Source organism: Archocentrus centrarchus, chromosome 10, assembly GCF_007364275.1.
Source record: "Archocentrus centrarchus isolate MPI-CPG fArcCen1 chromosome 10, fArcCen1, whole genome shotgun sequence".
In the NCBI taxonomy this organism is placed as follows: Eukaryota; Metazoa; Chordata; class Actinopteri; order Cichliformes; family Cichlidae; genus Archocentrus; species Archocentrus centrarchus.
In genome coordinates, this window is record NC_044355.1 from 12,172,517 (window position 1) to 12,191,309 (window position 18,793).

Here is an 18,793-nt window from a genome sequence, read left to right on the forward strand (position 1 = left end):
TTTTTATTTCTCTGCAGACTTTACAGTGGGAATACATTTGAAATATTACTTGCTGTTCATTTATTAGGTGAGCTCCTCCTCAGTAGACAAAATTAAGCAGCGCCCCCCCTCCCTCCCCCACACAAAGTGACGTCGTGTCCTCCCTCTGTGTGTGGCTCCATAAAACGTGTCACGGCTGGACAGCACTGTAAGTGTTTCACGGAGGCAATAGGAAGGCGATATTGTGGACACGCATGAAACGCAGGAGCTGATTGATTTCGGTCTTGTGAGTTTTTCCAAACAGCACTGGAGCTGAAGTACTTCTCAGTCAACTTCTTTATTTTGCCACCGATTAAATTCCCTTAATTTAACTTATTTTTTTCATTTCTTGTTTGCACCTGCCCAGAGGATAGCGGTGCGTCCGACCCGCCTCCTCATTGCGGTGCCAGGAGTTGGACTGCCGAGCTGCGCGAATCGCTTGCAGGGATATGGGAAAATTACTGCGGCTTTTGTCGTTGCGCACCTGAGCGTTTGGGAGATTCATAAAAGGCATTTTAAAGGCCAATTAACACTCTCAGTCAGCCAGAATTTAAAGACACAAGCAGGGACTTACTTGCATTGATCTTTAACACAAGGTTTGCACTTTGGGGAAGTTCGCAGGATGGCCTCGTCGGACTGCTTCAAATGGGTCGTTGTCATCTTGTGTTTTTCATCTTTAATATCAGGTAAGAAATCATTCATGCTTATATAGACCAGATATTTACGCACGAAAGAACAGACTTCATGACTGTTTCAAGGAATGAATGGGTGGTTGATTGCATATTATTTAAAAACATATTAGTTGTAAACAGGTGTGAATTTTTACAGTAAATGCTTTTAGCGTCATTTTTCCTTTTCCATAGTAACATCATTTCTCCCGTGTTTAATTGACTTGTATCCAAGAGCTGATTTTGATGGCGAGTTTTTCTTTGATCCCAGCAGGTGTGGAAAAATTATTACTGTGTGTAGATATAACCGTAGATTATTTGCACATTTTTTTAAAGCCCAGGCGCCAACAGTTTAACACAGGCTGTTATTGAATTAGCAGTTTCCACACAAGCCCCTAGAGGTCGTCCCGCCCCGTTGTCATTGGGAGATTATAAACAAGTTAGTAAAATGTGTTTGTTCTTGACAGGTAATTGGCCAGGCTCTATATTTTAATATGACTGGATTTATTGATTTGAGTTTTGAATGGTTCATTTGTATGTGTTTTCTTAGATATTCTGACTATTTTTGCATGCCAGTACTTTGTTATAAATTATGAAATAAAAAAATTCCTGCAATTGTTATGTGTGAGTGAACAGGATTAAACATTTTGGGATTTGAATGCATGTTTCTTCTGACAGTGCGGTCAGCACCATTGTTTCAGTGTCGCACCACAAAACCTGAGTAAAACTGGGATGTTCCTCCACCTTGTGCCAGGTCCAGTGTGTCACAGAGATACAAAAACAAGGCTTCCTCAGCACTTCCAAATAAACAGCCCATCTAAACAAAGGAAATACTGTTCACATTCAACCCCTTCTACTGAAAACACACACACACACACACACACACACACTCACTTGGTGTTTTTGAGTAGGTTTCCTTCACTGTCCACACACAAAGCGTGGGAAAGACGCAAAGAGGAGGAAGCGGATGTAGGGATAAGAGGCAGCCTGGAATTGTTCTGGCTAGTAAAGGTCACGGAAATGTGACACGCTACCTGGGCAAAAATTTCTTCCCGGTGCTCCTTGTCCTCACGTTTAACTATGTCAAGCTTCGTTCACAAGACAATAGGAAGGAGGAAAGGGGCTATTGTTTCAGTAGAGGAGCCACTGACTGGTATAGACATTAGTTACTGATGGCCATCAAGGTGTCTGTTTATGCAGAGATGTGTTCTCTGAGGTTTTCTCCGGTGAACAGCTGTAAAAATGTAACGTTTCATGATTAAGCAAGCAAAGCCACAAATATTAAGATTCATGTTGCCTTCATTGAGTAATGCACAGGCATTTAACTTGGGCATATTTTACTGTTACACTTCACTCACACCTATATTACTGTAATTTAAAGGCAGCTTAGAGTGAAAGGCTTAATAATATTCTGGCCTATTTGCTGATTTGTTACTGTTTAACTTGCAGCTGCTTCTTATTCAAAATGAGCACTGGTTACGTATTTTTGTTCATGACCTTTTGACACTAATTTAAATGAAGCGTAACAGCTCAGGCGGAGCAAGAGCATTTTTTTTCAGTGGCCCCTGAAACATCTGCATATCGCTTGGGATGTGATGCGTGCAGTAATATTTACTACACACACAGTGATGTGTGTTTGTAAATTTCATGCATAGATATTTGAATTGAGTAATTGTGTTGTGCAGATTTTAAGGATTCTATGATTTGGATAGAGAAAAAATTGAGGGGGGGGATCTAATGACTGAAAAGAATGGTAAAATGGTAAATGGTAAATGGACTAGTTCTTATATAGCGCTTTTCTACTCAGATATGAGCACTCAAAGCGCTTACTCAAAATGGAACCTGTCTTTTTTTTGTTACTCATCATATTTGAATTTCCTCTGTTGGTTCATACTACGCTATCAGTCAGCCCTTTCTTTTCCTACAGTGTAGACAATCCTGCGATGAGAGGGGTTGATGTTGTGTCTAATTTGTACCAGAGTATTTTTTTTCTTTCCTGCTTGGACGCTTGAGGACCGTAAAATTGGAGTGATGAGAGGTCAGCCAAGTGCAGTGGGGGCTCATTGCTCACTGGCAGTACATCTGGGTCCATGCAGGCAGTACAAGAAAAACACAACCTTACACACACACACACACACACACACACACACACACACACACTCACCTGGATTGGAAGATTTACCAGTAGACCAGAAGAAAAGACATTCCCCTACACTGGGATATTCAGCTTTACAAATTGAACTGTGTAGCTGTTCTTACAGGATTATTTCAGCATCTGTTCCATACTAGACCTATCTACCTTGAACCAGCAATATATTTTCTTTGAATCCTGCATGAGATTTCAATTTTAAGGAGCTTCTGTCTGCCTCCTAGTCTTAATCATACATTATGGAACAGGAATCCTCTGGGTTCACTATTTAGGAGTCTCATGCAGGAGATCCCCCCTTTTGTTGGCTCTACACATTTTTATATAACCGAGATTGGCCACCCATCACGGCCAGATGTTCCTTTATTTTGTTTTATTTTTTTTAGAGGAGTCTGGGGCATTTTGCCTCCAAATCTCTAAAGGCTGATACACAGCTAATAAAAAAAAAAGGCACTCTGTGTAACTGTTGTCTTAACCTTGCAGTTGGCAAAATGAAGGCTTTTGTAGGGCTCTGTATGAGAGAATAGTCCAGGACACAAGTAGCACAGCCAGTGCACTGTTTGCTGCTTATTATGGCAGGCAGTCAAGTCTTGTCGAATGTTCAGTAAAGTTTGTCTTGGACCGTTTGTCAGTTTAAAATCAACTTACAGTGAATCACCAATGACACTTTTGCAGCAGGATAACACCATGAGCCTGAGAAGGTGCGATGTTTTGACCTATTAAACTCAGATTTAGTGGATACAGACCAAGCTTAGCTTTTCAATCCACCTTCACAGCTGATGACAGAGTAGTGTCATATCCCCCTTGAAATTACTTTTATTGAGAAAAAAGGTAAAAATGAATTTAATTGTTGTGTGTCGCATTTGTTTACAATAGGTATCAATGCACTATCATGCAACCTCGTCACAGAGGCTGTTCACTAATGTTTCACCCTGTTTGTCAAGGCCACAGTACAGCAAAGCTGACTCATATACTCTAACGGTAATTCACTCTTCACCCCCACCACATCCACCTTTTCTTACAACAGAACACCAAAGGATAACGCGACAGTGTTACACAAAAGAATCATTGTGCTGTATACCCCCCCCCCCCCCCCAAAAAAAAAAAATTTCTCCCAATCGACTCAAGATATTTGTGTCGTCTCATGACGGGTCGGGAAGTACAGGGAGGTGAAGCGTGCCCTCTGCAAAAGAGTAGGGAGTTCCGCACATTATTCCTCGCACTTTAAGGGCTGTGACTTGGGGTTTCCTTTTTGGTTCAGGCACAGTACAGTCATCTGATACAGTAATATTTTTTTTTATTATTATTACACAACAGCAACAATAAGCTACTGGCAGCATGCTGGTGGCATCTTCATGTATTGCTTGTCTCTTTAAAAGCTCTGTGTAGTTTTTAATTTGTAGTTCTCTTGTGTTTTTAAAGTGCAGTAGTCACTCGAGTTTTTAGGAGTTGTGCTAAAAATGTCTGTTTAAAACACCAAGCCTGTATGTTTTTTCTCCTGTCAGGAATATAAATAAGTATTATTGAAGATCCTTTAATGAAACATGGCTCAGGAGAGCATACATAGGTAATATTTTTCAGTTTCATTGCTGAAACGCTGAATCATTTAGCCTCAGTCATTGCTTGACTGCTCTTTTAGACTAAATATTTAATTATTCTTTCACTCAAAAACATTTCAAACTATTGCAGAGTAAATCCTGGAAACCATGCTGTTTAAAATTTTTGTCTTTATTTCCTGACCATTTGTGTTTTCAAAACACTGTGTCCTGTGCCATTTCCTTTAATCAATGCCAAGCGGGGACAAAGACACACTGGTCTAATCTTAGCTAACTTGGCTCTGTGTCAGTAACCGGCTTGATGCTGTATGACCTGATCATGCAAGTAGACTGAAAAACTGAACCAGAAGTCAGTTGGCCTCTCGCTTCCTCCCTAACTCCTTCACTGTTTGTTCCATGCCTGTCCTCTTTGTAATGGCTTTTAATGAGAACCAGCTTCAGGGCTCTTTGAACCAACTCAGTAAGTGCAATTTCTGGCGTTTTTCAGGCAATCTCCAGGAGGAATGCAGGGCACAGCTGTTGCAGGGGGTTAGGGCTGTCGGGATGCTAGCTGAGGTCAATTCTGGGCAGGCACTTGGGCAGGTGGGAGTTTTGAGGGTTGGTATATAGATAAGACAACCACTGGATGTTTTTTTCCTCTCAGCGTTTTTTCTATATTTTAGTGGGCTGCTGGGAGCCCCTGCTGATTCACCCATCTGTAGTGCATTACTGAGAGCAGCATAAAAAATGTGCTAGTTTTAAGAGATGAGCATCCTGCCTGCGCAATTCAAGGTCAAGATGATGATTTTGGTTATGTTGTACCAAAGCATTCATGCATTGGATGCATTTATAACTGAGTCAAAGATGCAAGGAGTTGAAAATGCAGCAATTAGTCTCAGAAAGTTGACTCTGTTCATCTGGATGCACCGTTTTCAGTGGGAGAAATGTTAGACTCTGCAATGACTCTTTGTAGAGCCTATGATGTAACCTACTTAAGTGGTCAACGTTGTTGTCGGCATTTATGCTTGTGCAGGTGCATTACATGTTAATTACTAGATGGTCATGTCCCAGTGTTTTATACATGATGCCAGCCAATAGAAACAAATAAAATGCTGGGAATCTTTTCCCTCCTGCATCCCCGTTCTCTGTTGTGGTCAGTTTTTTTTCGGGGACAAATATATTTTTCCCTCAAGTTTTTCCACTTTTTTTATACAGTCCCTCATGTCCATTCTGATAGTGTCAGCCATCTCTATCCAGGAATTTGCTGACATTTATTCATTCCCAGTATATTCCTTATACTGGGACAATGATTTTTATTCTCTCACTGATAAACTCAAAAACTGCAGCGTGAAAGTAACTGGAAATGCATAGAAGGAATCAGCAGTACTGAAGGATCAAATCGATGGGAGGATTTCGGGGGGGGGTTGCAGTTATGATAGGTTTTTTATGATATACAGTACATTTTTCATCATCTTACAGAGCTGTGATTGCAGCCATTCCCCAACTCTCTATGAGTAGTACTCATGGTCATTTATCAGTGGTCATGATAACTTGTATATTAACAATCATGAGCTTGTGACTCATTGTTAGGCAATGGTGCTAGTTTCAGTCATTATGAAACTGTACTTCTTTATAAGATTGGGGAAACTTGCAGTCAGCTGAGACTGAAGAAATCACTTGGATGGGTAATGAAACATTTCTCCCACTGAAAAACTTGCATCCAGATGAACAGAAACAACCGTCAAGGATTTATCTGAATCAATGAGCATGCATTAATCCAGTTATTAGTATGGCTGAAAAAGACATAATACATAGTGGTTTTTCTTTCATTCCTCTTTAATAGATTAGATTGAGATTAATGGTATTCTTGTTTCCAGCACATTGAGGCAAGAAAAATGCAAAGTAAAATGCACTAAAGAAATTTGTTTGGCAGCTACAAATAAACCATCTACATTAGGAAATGTAAGAACTGCAGCTCATGTAGTTGTTTATTGAGGCCAGGGCTCTTGATTTGTGTTCATATACAGCCAAGAGTGTGTGGTTTTACGACATGAAAGAGTGCAAGCCGCAACCCTTCCCCTCTGCTTAACCTTGGACAATAAAACAATGATGTTATAACATTTTGTGAGGAAGTGAATATTGAGTCCCCTTGCCAACACTGGCAGGGTCAGCTCATTCTTGCCACAGCAGCTGTTCTGAATAATAGACAAATACTAGGAGCATGTGTGCGAGGGATTGTTGCTCTGTATCTGTGTGTGTAAATGCGGGTTTCCAGGTGTGTGGGTATCACATAAAATAGACCAGTATTGCCCCTTAAACCAGCATCAGCATCATCCCCACAATACAGCTTTGGTCTGGTTCTATAAAAATAAAGGGTAAACTTAACAAATGTGTTTTGTGTCTAGAGTGACAAACTGTTTAGGGATCTCCATGAAAAGAAGGAAACCACATTTGGGACCATGACTCTTTCTGGACAGCAGGCAGAATTACAGTGTTTCCTATGTTGACTGTTGTTAGAGACACCTCTCAAGAGATTCTGTTGGCTGCACACCAAATAATGGCCACCTTTGAATCAAACATGTCCACCCTCTTGATACTGTAAGCACAGCATGCAGAGTGCAAGGTCACTAGTAAATAAAAAAAAGTGTTTGGCTCCTGCTGAATCAGACCGTGTTGACATTTTTTGGCAGAGTGGCACAGCTGCTCCGTGTATCATCTCCTTCCTCCCTTTATTCTACCTTTGCTCACCTAAGACCTCGATCCATTCAACAACCTGCCCTTTAGCTCCAGAAAGTCCCCCCAGTGAACTCTCAGTGGTCAATCACTTACATAAGAGACAGGAGTAGAATTGCAGACAGTGAACCCACATGCACAACACTGAACCACAATATACAGCATTTGTGCCATGGGGATTTCCAGCTGTGTTTTTCATTCCGTTTAGTGTAAAAATGACTGACACATACCATTAAAGAGTCGGTGTAAATGAGTAAATCTGTGTTTGTGTGCTTGTGTTTGGCAGGACGCTTGGAGAGAACGAGGGCACCTAAGATTCATACCCCTGTCACTCCACTCATTCTTCACAAAGGCAATCCGTTGAACATCACATGCAGGTATGCAGTCGAAACACCAACTTGTGTTGATTCCAGATGATATTCAAACATTTTCGATGGTGGAACCACTGTACTTTACAATACAACTTCAGTTACTTGTGTGTTGAACTCTCCTAGTCACTTGTCAGGGGTGACTTTCAAGAGTTCTGCTAAAAAGTTTAGACTCGGGTCTCATTATATGAAACAAAGGAGAGGGGGAAAACTAGCAGGAGATGTCTGGTTCTGTGAACTCTTGCTAGCTACATAGAAACTGGGACAGTCCCTGACCGGAACCAGCAATGGTGGTCCACATTTATCTGCCTTTTGCCATTTCCTTTAGGGAATGTGGGACCCAAGTGCATTCACATTTGTTAAGAATTTAGGGTATTGCATCATTTTGTAGGCCTGCAAAGAGCGCTTAGGAACTCATGTTGGTTTAATGTAATGCTTCCCTACAAGGCAACATTGTAAGCAGACTGACACGTATAGCACTGTCTTGTTTTCTGTAAGTGGATGAGAACTAGAGGTTCTGCTTGACCCAAAATTCTGCAGGCAAAGGGAAAGGAATGCAAGCAATGTTAGATGTTCCTCTGGGATCTCTTTAATGAGCATTTTAAACTGAATTCTGCATGGAAAATATGTGTTAGTTGAGCACATCATTGAAGAGAAACATGTTCCCATGTGAAAGTTCAAGCTCTTGGATAATTCAAGATTAACTCAAAATAAACTTAAAATGAACTTCAAGTCCAAGTGCCATCCTGAATTTAGCAGCTTTTATGGGCACTGCCAGATGTGACACTTTGTCTAAAAATAGATCTAAGATGTGCACTGTTTTGTTTGCATGTAATCACTTTTAATAGTATTAGTGGTTCATTTGTTCACACACTTCTAATACACATTTGCCTCAGTCATGAACTGATATTGACATCATTTAATACTCTCCCTAATTTTCTAATGTCAGCGGTCACGGCGTCTTCAACTGGACACTCGCCAATGCCCAGCGATCGATCTCATCAGAGGGGGTGAAGGTGGAGAATTGTGATTTAAGACGTCACCATCAGTCACACTGCATCAGACTGACAGTCACACATCTGAGTGCCAGTGACACAGGGAGCTACACCTGTAAATACTCCAAAAATGGTTCAGACCACACCATATCCACCTATATATATGTCAAAGGTGAGACCCGGAAACCTCTTTAGATGTGTGATGCTCAAATTATCCAGTTCAGAATGGAAGGCATAGTCCAGCATAAGCAAAATTGAATGTAATGTTGTTTTAAAATACAGTTAATTTGTCCTTAAACTCTAAAACTGAAAATAGTTCTTACATTTTGAACTGAAGGTTTTTTTTTTGTCCATAATTTGAAAGTCACGGAAGATTTATGATTAAAAAAAGGATTTCATAGGCGGTGCCAATATTGAACTGCCGTCACAGACAGTGCTATTTGTAGTAGTGGACACAATGAAAGACACAACAAGCAATCTGGTATTTCCTGCAAGACACAAGCCAATATCCGTTATAAAAGGAAAAAAAGGAGTGAGTTAGTCAGCAGGAAGGAAAGGACCTGTCCAAGGTGTACCCTACATCTTGCCCTATAAGTTGGGTGAATTTTATGAAAACATAGGAAAAACATACAAAAGAAAGTAATAAGGCAGTACCTACTTACTGAAATTTGTAGTCGTACGCATTAAATGTATAGGCGGTTATTGCTACCTTTATTCAACTGGCATTCAGACTGAAGTGCCACAGGTCTCCATCTCAGAGCAAAAATAGAGAAAGGAAGTGGTTTTTGTGCAATATTGTGGTTTCTTCTGGAGGTGAGAGGATAAGCTAATTGCTCGGGAAACCCTGGTCATTGACTGTTTCCTGCTGCAGCTACTGTTTTCCCTGTAACAACTCTTCCCTAAAGCTCACATGGCACCACATACAGTTATTCAACTGGAGATTGCCCTCGGCAGCAGAGAGTACATTTCAGTATCAGCCACTGTGACCAAAATGGTTTCATATTTTGAAACAATTGGTATAAAGTTAAGCTGCTTAATATTGGCAAGCGACTTGGTTAACAATATATGTATATATTTATAAAAAAAGCTTCATTTCTTCTTCTTATGCTTTTTATGTCCACAATTGACCTGGCATGCTGTGTCCTATTTCAAAGCTCCTAAACTGTTTATTAAATTATTTTCTTTTGTCACACCAGTAATGCTTGACCTCCCTTCAATCACAGACTATTTATATAGCTGTAATGTTCCCACAGTTGTCGCATGACTGACTGTCCTTATATGGCTAATTTGAGATTTGGTCCCTTTTCTGGATCTCTGTTGAATACCTTTACATGTCCTTTTTCATTTCCATCCGAACACTCGCTATACCCCCTTTTTCCTTGCAAGTCATGGGGTGTGGAGCTTATCTCAGCACACATGAGGACTGGGGTACACCCTAGTTATGTTGCAAGTCAACTGCAGAGACACAGAGACAGAGACTGTGGGAGAAATCACATGAACTTCTGAGCCCGCATAGACAGAGGGTCAAAATATGCATAAACCACACTGGAGGACCATAGCCAGCTGGCAGCTTTGAACTCATAGCCTTCCTGCTGCGACACAACAATGCTAACCACTGCACTCTTTAATTCAGATGTCTTATTTTACCCGAATATGAATAATTTTATTACAAAGTGCGGTTTTAACGAAGAACAACTTGTGACGGGCCACATATGCTTTGAAATGCTATTTCTGCCTGACTTGTATTTAAAATGTTGAATTCCTTTTTTCAGATCCTGAGCAACCGTTTGTGGAGCTCCATCATCTTGTACCTTATGCTCTGATCATCTACAGGCATGAGACCAGCCTTGTTGTCCCGTGTCGGACATCCTCTCCTCATACTAATGTAACACTGAAAGCGGTAGGGTCTTAAACACCATCGTTTCACATATTCTGCTCATCTTCCACTTGTGCATTAAATGTTTTAATAGTTCTGCATATTACAGTATTATATAGTGCTCTATAGACACTGCTGTACATGAACTTTTAGGAAAATCACACAGCGCATCCCCTGAGAAATCAAGATTAGTATTAATACCACAGCAGGGTATCCTCACTTCTTTGGGGAAAAAAATGTGCTTCCACTCTGTGCTTAGGGCATCACACAGGTTCTCACAGCCTCTGTGTGTTAAATCATTCTAGTGCACAGAAGCAGACCGGGGACAGTGGCTTAGCGATGGGAAGCTCAGGGGCGGCAGAGCGAGTCATCCTGTCTGCTTCCTCTAAGAGCAGGAAGGTGTTCCAAGAGTGCTTTTCTCAGAATAGATCCTCAGACTAAATTTAGTCCCTCTTCTCTTACAAATATCAGGAAACACAGTAGAAAAAGTGTGTCCACCCTTAGGAAACAACAGGTAACAGTATGAGAACTGCGATGTTTGATCTTAGTAGGTGGTAGATGTGTGTACCCTTGTTTTCCACAATAGTTCAACTATACAACGTGCCTGTTAGAATGTCATACAGTGTCTTTTCTTCAGTACTATGATTTTCATCTAAACCACTAAGTTATGTGCTTTTTTGGTTTGATTTTTTTGTGATATTTGACATAGTGCCAACTGTGGGTAAACACTTCTGACTCTGATGCCTCAGATAATACTTGGGTGGCCTTCCTGTTATTACCTCGCCCACCAATAGGTGGAGAGAGGTTACGTTTTCACTCCTGTTTGTTTGTTTGTTAGCAATATAACTCAGAAGGTTTTGCACCAAAATTGATAAAACTTGGTGGAAATATTCCTTAGGGGTCCAAAAACATATGATTTCATTTTCAAGGTCAAAGGTCAAGGTCAGTGTTTGTTTTTCTCTTTTTCATTTACTTTTTTTAGTTTTTTTTAGAGGATGCTATTAAACTGCATAAACTGAATAAAACATATCCAGTCTATATATATGCTATTATCTGCTCGTGTGGATTTCATTTTTAAATAAAATATAAAATCATATTTTAGAGTTTTTTAAAAGCCAATAAAATAAATTTCTACTCTTTGTGATCTAGTAATTTATAATGGAATATGACAACATTGGGTGGTATCTATTGCACTGACACAGAAAATCTGAGGTGTGCGAGGTATGCACTCTACTGAGTACCCTTCTAGTTAGTAAATCTATGGCACCCCTCCTTCCTGCTCACCTTCCTTCCTTCCTTCTCTTCCCTTGCATCCAATTCCAGCCCTTCTTCTGACATGAGAACAAACAGCACCGGACAAGGACATCCTTTTCCGAGTCTGCAATGTTATTTCCCTAATTACATAAATTAATGCCACGATCACATTGCACGCCAAAAAAAACAAAGTCTGTCACGCTAAGCCATTTTCACTTATGAACCCCAAACTACAACAGATAGTCTACTTCAGACATGTCCTCATTACTGATTTAGGCAAGGGAGCTGCCTCAGTAGAGCGTGCAGAGGCAGCATACATGACTGCTAATTCACTGGTGCCATTCTTACATGGGTACCAACGGGTGCAGTCCAACGTCACACAGACTGTGTACTATGGAGCTCTCAGGTTAGACTGCTTAATTTCATATCTGATTGCTTTGGACATTAACGTTCTTACGTGCACCTCCGTCTGGTAATGTGTAGGAAAGTTAAGGGTTGCAGTGCATGTGTGAAAAAAGCTTAACAGATGTGTCCCCAGCTGAGCCCAGTGGAGCATGAGTTACGTGTTAAATGAAGTCGTATAGCTTTCTCTTCAGTCTGTCTGGCTCAGTGACCTGTAATGGGCATCACAAGTGTCATCAAATGTAACAGATTTACTTTTTTCATTACAGAGCCCGGATTTTTCTAAGGAGGTTGAAAAAGAAATTGTATGGGATCCAAAGGTGGGGTTCAGGATCCCCTACAGTCCCTACACTACCTACGACCTTCTGACATGTCAGACCACGGTGAAGGGTCGACTGGTCAAGTCAATGTACATCCCAAAGAGATATAGTGAGTCTGTTGTTTTCCTTGTGACATTTTTTTATTGGCTGGTTTTTAAAGTTTTCATAACATTCCTTATACTTTTCCCAATTTTACAGCCCTTGTTCTTAAAAATGTGAAGATTACCCCAGAAAACCCCCGTGTTAAAGTCTTGGTTGGAGACACCCTCATCCTCAACTGCAGTGCAGAGACCACCTATAATGGAAGAATCAACTTCACCTGGAATTTTCCAAAGAAGAGCGTGAGTTCATGGCTTATCATTGACTTTACAGTACTGTGGACTAGTCCATATAAGTAGAATTGGCAATTATGGTGGGTTCTTTTTCTTTAGGAAAATCGGCATGAAATACACAAGTCCCCACTCAAGCCTGCAAAGGTTCTTATAATGAGCAGTGTTTTAGTGTTGCCAAACATTACCATGGAGGATAAGGGAGTGTATCAGTGCAGCGCTGATCTGGATCCCAAAATATACAAGAATGCTACAGCAAAAGTCATTGTCTATGGTGAGAATGCTTTTAATAGATTATTATTGCAAATGAAATTAAAGAATTTTAGCATGTAAATTATTGTAACATTAGGGCAATCCTATAATGAAATGATGAATGAACTTTATTTTATTTAACTGGTTACCTTGTCTGTAATCTTTGGTTGCAGAGCATCCATTCCTTAACATCTCCTATAAGAATGAGCGGCGTAGTACAGTGGAGGTCCTTGAAGGTGAAAGAAAGGTTGTGTTTGATCCCAAGGTCAATGCTTTGCCACCACCAGACGTGATGGAATGGTATGTAATGGTTTAGAGCCACTGTAAAAAAAAAAAAAAAAAAAACTTTTGTTTTAAGCGTGGCAGCACCTTTATTATTGCTTAATCATAATAAACAAACTTTTTTTTCTGTTTAATATTCAGGTACAAGAATGGCATCCCGATCCAGAAGAATTCCACTTGCTACAAGACATCATCTTCTTACAGCTTGACCATCATTAATGTGCAAGAAAAGAATGCTGGTGTGTTCACCTTAAGTCTGGGCAACAAAGTGAAGGGGCTGTACAGGAATTTGAGCTACACCCTGGTAGTCAAAGGTAAGCCATTACCACTAACTGGATAATCTTCACTGATCCTGAAGAAATGAAGCAGTGCTGTGGCTGTGGACTGAGGCTGCCCCAGCATTTCTGCTGCTGCTTTCAGTCCAGTTCACTGGACGGCAGGTAGCAGCCCCAGTATGAGAGGAATTTGGGGGCTTGTTGATTCCAGGGCTGAATTGACGTAGCAGGGGCAGCTGTTGTTGATTATTGGGGCTCTTTGGAAGGGGCTTGACGGAGTCTGTAAAAGGCCCAAGCTCTATTCTGCACACAGACTCCAGCTGCCCCAGACCCCTCCAGTCCTTACTTGCATACTCACCAAATGTACGTACATACAGTATGGCTCATATAAGCAGCATTTTATACATTATATATACAGCTTGAGAAAAATCGGCATGCATTGTTATGATGACTTTCTAAATAGTACTGATAAGTGTTAACACTAGGTTATAAATATTTTAGCATGTTAAGTAGATACATGAATGGAGCCTGCTACCCATGCAGTACAGAACACTGTATATCCCTTAATTCATGCTTAGCACTGGGGGGGCAGCTATTTTCATTGCATTCTTTTTAAGGAATCCAAATAGTGTTCCTTAAATGGAAAAATCAGACCCCTCCTGGCGTGTATAAACTTTATTTATGATCCTTGACTGCCCTACTTCACAAGACTTATTTATTGGAATGAAAATAAATTCACAGACACAAATAAACAAAGTAGAGAGGAATTCCTGGTATGAATTCAAGAACTATTTTAACCCTTTTTCATATGTTGTTTACAGTTGTCACAGTCTTTCATATTACTACATGATTTGCAGGTGTGTGTGTAAGGTGGGATGTGTGCAGCATAACTATATCTGGTGTTCAAAATGCAGAGAGTGGCTGAGACTGGTGCCTCCCGAGGTGGGAGACGTATCTTTGTCTGTTGCTCATTACAGCACAAATGGTTGACTCGCTGACCCAGCCATGGACTGCAGTGGGATTGTTCTTTGACCTAGAGCCCTGGGCCAGCCAATCATCCCCCACTCTTCTCCTACACACTGTCTAAAGGACAGCTAATGTCACCGGCACACCTTTTATAGCTGTTCATCGAGACTGTTGTTCATTTTGAGACGTTTTGAGAGTCCACAGTAGGCAGGGACAGGAGGGTTGATGCTTGATCTAACCAAGTGGGGCAGAGAGTGGGACGTGGACAACCAGGGTGAACTAAGTTGAATTAATATGACTCATATTGGGAAAAAAAAATAACACAAGAATTTACTGATCCTGTTATGCTGAACTTTGTTTCACTAAAATGTAACTTGGATTCTTTTTTTATTTGTTCCCGATTGATAAAAAAATAAAAAATACGTGATGTGGGAGTGGGAGCTCTTTTTTGGCTTCTTAAAGGAGGCAAGCCTCACCCCCAATCTAACATGTTGTCTTTCTCTCCACATTTGTGCATGTGTGGTTACTGTGTGTGTGTGTGTGTGTGTGTGTGTGTGTGTGTGTGTGTGTGTGTGTGTGTGTGTGTGTGTGTGTGTGTGCGTGCGTGTGTGTGTGCGTGCGTGTGTGCAGTGAAGCCAGCTATTTCAGAGGCGGAGCTTGCTGCTGTGAACGTGCACCATTACACGTCTGGCAAGGACCATCGCCTAACCTGCACTGCTTATGGCGTTCCCTTGCCAACCATCACTTGGCACTGGCAACCGTTTAACTCAGACATGACGTTTAAAAGGTGAGTCACCCTCATGCTATGCTTTAAGCACACAATTGTTTACACTAGCTGTTCTGCATTGATGGTCTGTCACGGTTCAGCAATACTTAAAATCATCAAAGCACTGCAGCAGTTACTTTCCCTGATTTTAAGCACAAATTTATGTTACAAATGTTTTATATGCAGCCATTTAAGTCTAGTCTCAAAAAATCTTGTCCATGTGTTGAATAATGTAAGTTACCACTTCATGAACTATACGTGTTGTATGCCACGTGTTCAGTTTTAGGTGCCAGTTTGCAGAAGGTTGCCTCCTAAAGTTTGTATCCATTTTTCAGTTCGAGTGAATAACATTTGAGATAATGTGATTGTGTCGATCTACTGTGGATATAAAGCCGTGTTTTTTTAAATTGTGCACAGGGTGGCTACAGAATCATAAAAGTCTTAGAACGTCCACAATTATTGATTCATGATCTGAAATAGTATTAAACTGTCTTAAATTCGGTAACGTTTTCAGTCATATTACTGTGGAAATTTCAAGCACAAAATGTTGCTATTTTTGTCCCCTCCTCATGTTGAGATCACGCAGCACAGCTGCTTTGTTAAGGCAGTGGTTTATATAGTTCGTCTAAGCCTTTCAGGCTGTTTTTAATGCGTGCCAGCATACTGATAAGATACATAAGCTAACTCAATGGTTGTAGCTCATCCCTGATGCTGTCGTAAGCCACAGATTGTGGATCTAAAAACAAACAGAATCCAGCTGACAGGGAAGACACAGAGAAGACAGCACAGGGATAATTAGCAGAAGTGGACACAGCTGGGGAAGACAAACAGGTGCCAATGATCAAGGTAACGAGGCAAAGGAGGAAGTGGAACTCATACCAATGTAGAAGAAAGAACTAGCTTTTAAAGTAAAACAGGAAATGAACAGCATCATAATAGAAACGCAAAAAAACAGAACCCAGGAGAGGGAAAATGCTGACAACTTGGATACAAAACTAGTATCTAAGTTGTCCTCATTTACTAAACTACCAGAAAAAATAAACTAATCACTAGAGAAACACAAAGAAACAATTCTACAACCAGCAAATCTAAGAATAAAGATATACAAAGAACCAATCTAAAAGATAATCTAAAATGCAAAACTCAAAGTACTAAAAACTTTACAAAACTCAAAACACTGGGAACAAGATCCGGGGAGCATGACAAGTGCTTTTTATGCTGGGTGGAAGGTCAGTTTTAGCCTGGCAGGCCACCAGGCTTGAAATAAACTGTTGGAACCATGTAGAAGATGATGATGAAAGTTGCAAGTTTATTGGTAAATGGCTTGAGAATGCCTACTCTTGTGTTTCAGACTTGGGGCAATGGGATATTGATATCAGTTATATAATTTTTCAGGTTACATTAATAAACTTCCTAGTGCCTTTAGACACTCTCTGCACAGCCTTTGCTCAAACTGCATACATTTGAGAGCAAAAACTCCACAATACTGAATCAAACCTACTTTGATTCAATTGACTCTGTCCCAGAACATGACCCATTAATCACAGGAACAAAGCCATTGAGAGCTGCCCTCTCATTAGTGGTCAGTGGTTCTGTAGGCTGAGGGGGAGACACGGGAGAATTAAATCTCAGATTCCCCGAGCTATTACAGTACTGAACAGAACTGAGCGTGCTGTATATGTGTGACTGTGCATGGATACCGGCCTGGTAGTGAACCCACATACAGAATGAACATTTGAACAGTCACTGAGATTGTGGCTTGGATGGCCTTTGAGTTTTAAAATCAGGAAAACAATGGGCCATTAGCTGTATGTTATCAGGCTCCAAGACCAGTGGCAAAAACAACACTGTGGACTGAAAGAGATGAATTATGTTACATGCTACATGGTGTTAATCCACCACTTTCCCATGATTTTATTCACTAAATTATCACATAAAGCCAACCGTTGCTCACTAGATTTATGATAAAATATTGCAGAGGTTTAGTAAGGTCAAAGCAACTCTTTCTGCTGGTCCAAAGATAATCAGGGCTGGCACCAGGAACAGTGGCTGGGCTGTGGCAGACGGCTAATGAGACAGAGGAACAGCTATAGCCTGGTGGGAGGCCAATTGTGCAAAATGTTTGTTTTATAATGCCCTGAGCCTGCAGAGTACCTGTCACTGTAAATCCAGCATGCAGCCCTTCAAGATCATCTCTCATCTTAATCTTTGGGAGTTTGGAGGGCAGGGGAAATGTCAGGTTTGGGGAGGGTTTGGAGGTGAGAGAAGCTTGTTAAGGGGACAGAAATATGTGGGTGTCTTTATCGCCAGGTTGAGAAGTTATCAGCTGTCCTTTTCTGGCCACAAAGGTCTCAGGATCAGCCTTATCTCCTCTGGCCAGAACGTGGAGGGGTGTTCCTGTATGAGGTGACTCACAGCACAGCCCTTCCTGTTGCTGCTGCTGTTTCCTCCTCTGCTTCTCCACTCATCAAACTAATTGTTCACCACCAGTGGGGCTTAAATCAAAGCTCTCTTTGGGTTTTAGGACAGCCTGCACTAGATTCAGAGAACCCTCAGGAGAAGGCTTTAACAATGAGATAGCAGAGCATATATTATTATCATGTAATCTGGGCAGGGTGTGTTTTTTTTTGTTACATTAAAGTTCCCAAATAAAATAATATTAAACTTTGTATTTACATTGTGCAAAGTCCAGACTGGTTGATTTTAATTGCATTTTCTCTGTCCTGCAGTCATTTGGAGCCATTCAAAGTCAAAGTGAATGACAGGAAAAATGACTTTGACAACTGGATTAAGAGCATAGATGAGAAGCCTGAACTAGTTAAAGGAAAAAACAAGGTAGGATGCACTTTTAGTATACATTTCCCTAGAAAGAACTGGAAGCGAGATCTGGGTCTGGACAAAGTTAGATTACAGACAGGATTCATTCCTGAAATAAAGCTACCAAGGAATCAAGGACAAATCACTTGGTTTTTATGTATGTAAAAAGAAAGATGCTATATTGACAGCATAAATTAAATCTAAACATGCTTTCTTATCTGCATTGACTTTCCTTTTGTACAAAAGCTTTGCTTTTAGGAAGAAGGTCTACCAGAGCATTCCTGTCCTTTGAGGCCCACAGCTCTAAAATGGTGCACAAATGACTGACATACATAGTTCATTTCCAGTTACTAGAGTGAAATACACCCCACTATTTCACAGTCTTTGTATGTTTGTATGTGTATGTAAAGACAGGTGATGAAAAAGAGTTTTTTTTAACACTGTTGCAATATGGCTGTGCAGGCTTTTTCTTAGAAAACATCAAAGACATATTGCCGTACAAACCCAAAAGATGCAGCACAGACATTGTTGCAAATGTCCCATGTAAGGCTGATACTAAAACTGTTCATGCCAAACATAATTAAGAGCAGGCCTTGCCTGTGATGCCCTTGTCTCTCTATAGGATTTACGTTACAGAAATCCATTAAAGCAATCTGGGTCAAATTAGGGTACAAATTCACTGGCAGGAGAAAGCATCATTGATCATTCTCAATCCATTCTCTCTTTTGAGCTGCATTTGTAGTCCACAAGTTGATGCTGATCTCTCATTAAGTGTGAAATACATAACAAAA

The 18,793-nt window shown here is 40.6% G+C and overlaps 1 protein-coding gene across 1 annotated transcript in view; it reads left to right on the top strand.

Moving 5' to 3' along the window:
• Nucleotides 1-205: 205 nt before the first annotated feature.
• Nucleotides 206-18,793, top strand: part of kdrl (kinase insert domain receptor like) — a 47,306-nt gene continuing 28,718 nt past the window's right edge. Inside the window, exons 1-11 of the mRNA XM_030739036.1 lie at nt 206-704; nt 7,387-7,477; nt 8,418-8,635; nt 10,236-10,363; nt 12,265-12,424; nt 12,514-12,656; nt 12,747-12,918; nt 13,070-13,196; nt 13,320-13,492; nt 15,050-15,206; nt 17,915-18,020. Coding sequence (XP_030594896.1) covers nt 641-704; nt 7,387-7,477; nt 8,418-8,635; nt 10,236-10,363; nt 12,265-12,424; nt 12,514-12,656; nt 12,747-12,918; nt 13,070-13,196; nt 13,320-13,492; nt 15,050-15,206; nt 17,915-18,020 — 1,539 coding nt within the window. The 5' untranslated portion in view covers nt 206-640. The remainder of the gene's footprint in view (nt 705-7,386; nt 7,478-8,417; nt 8,636-10,235; nt 10,364-12,264; nt 12,425-12,513; nt 12,657-12,746; nt 12,919-13,069; nt 13,197-13,319; nt 13,493-15,049; nt 15,207-17,914; nt 18,021-18,793) is intronic.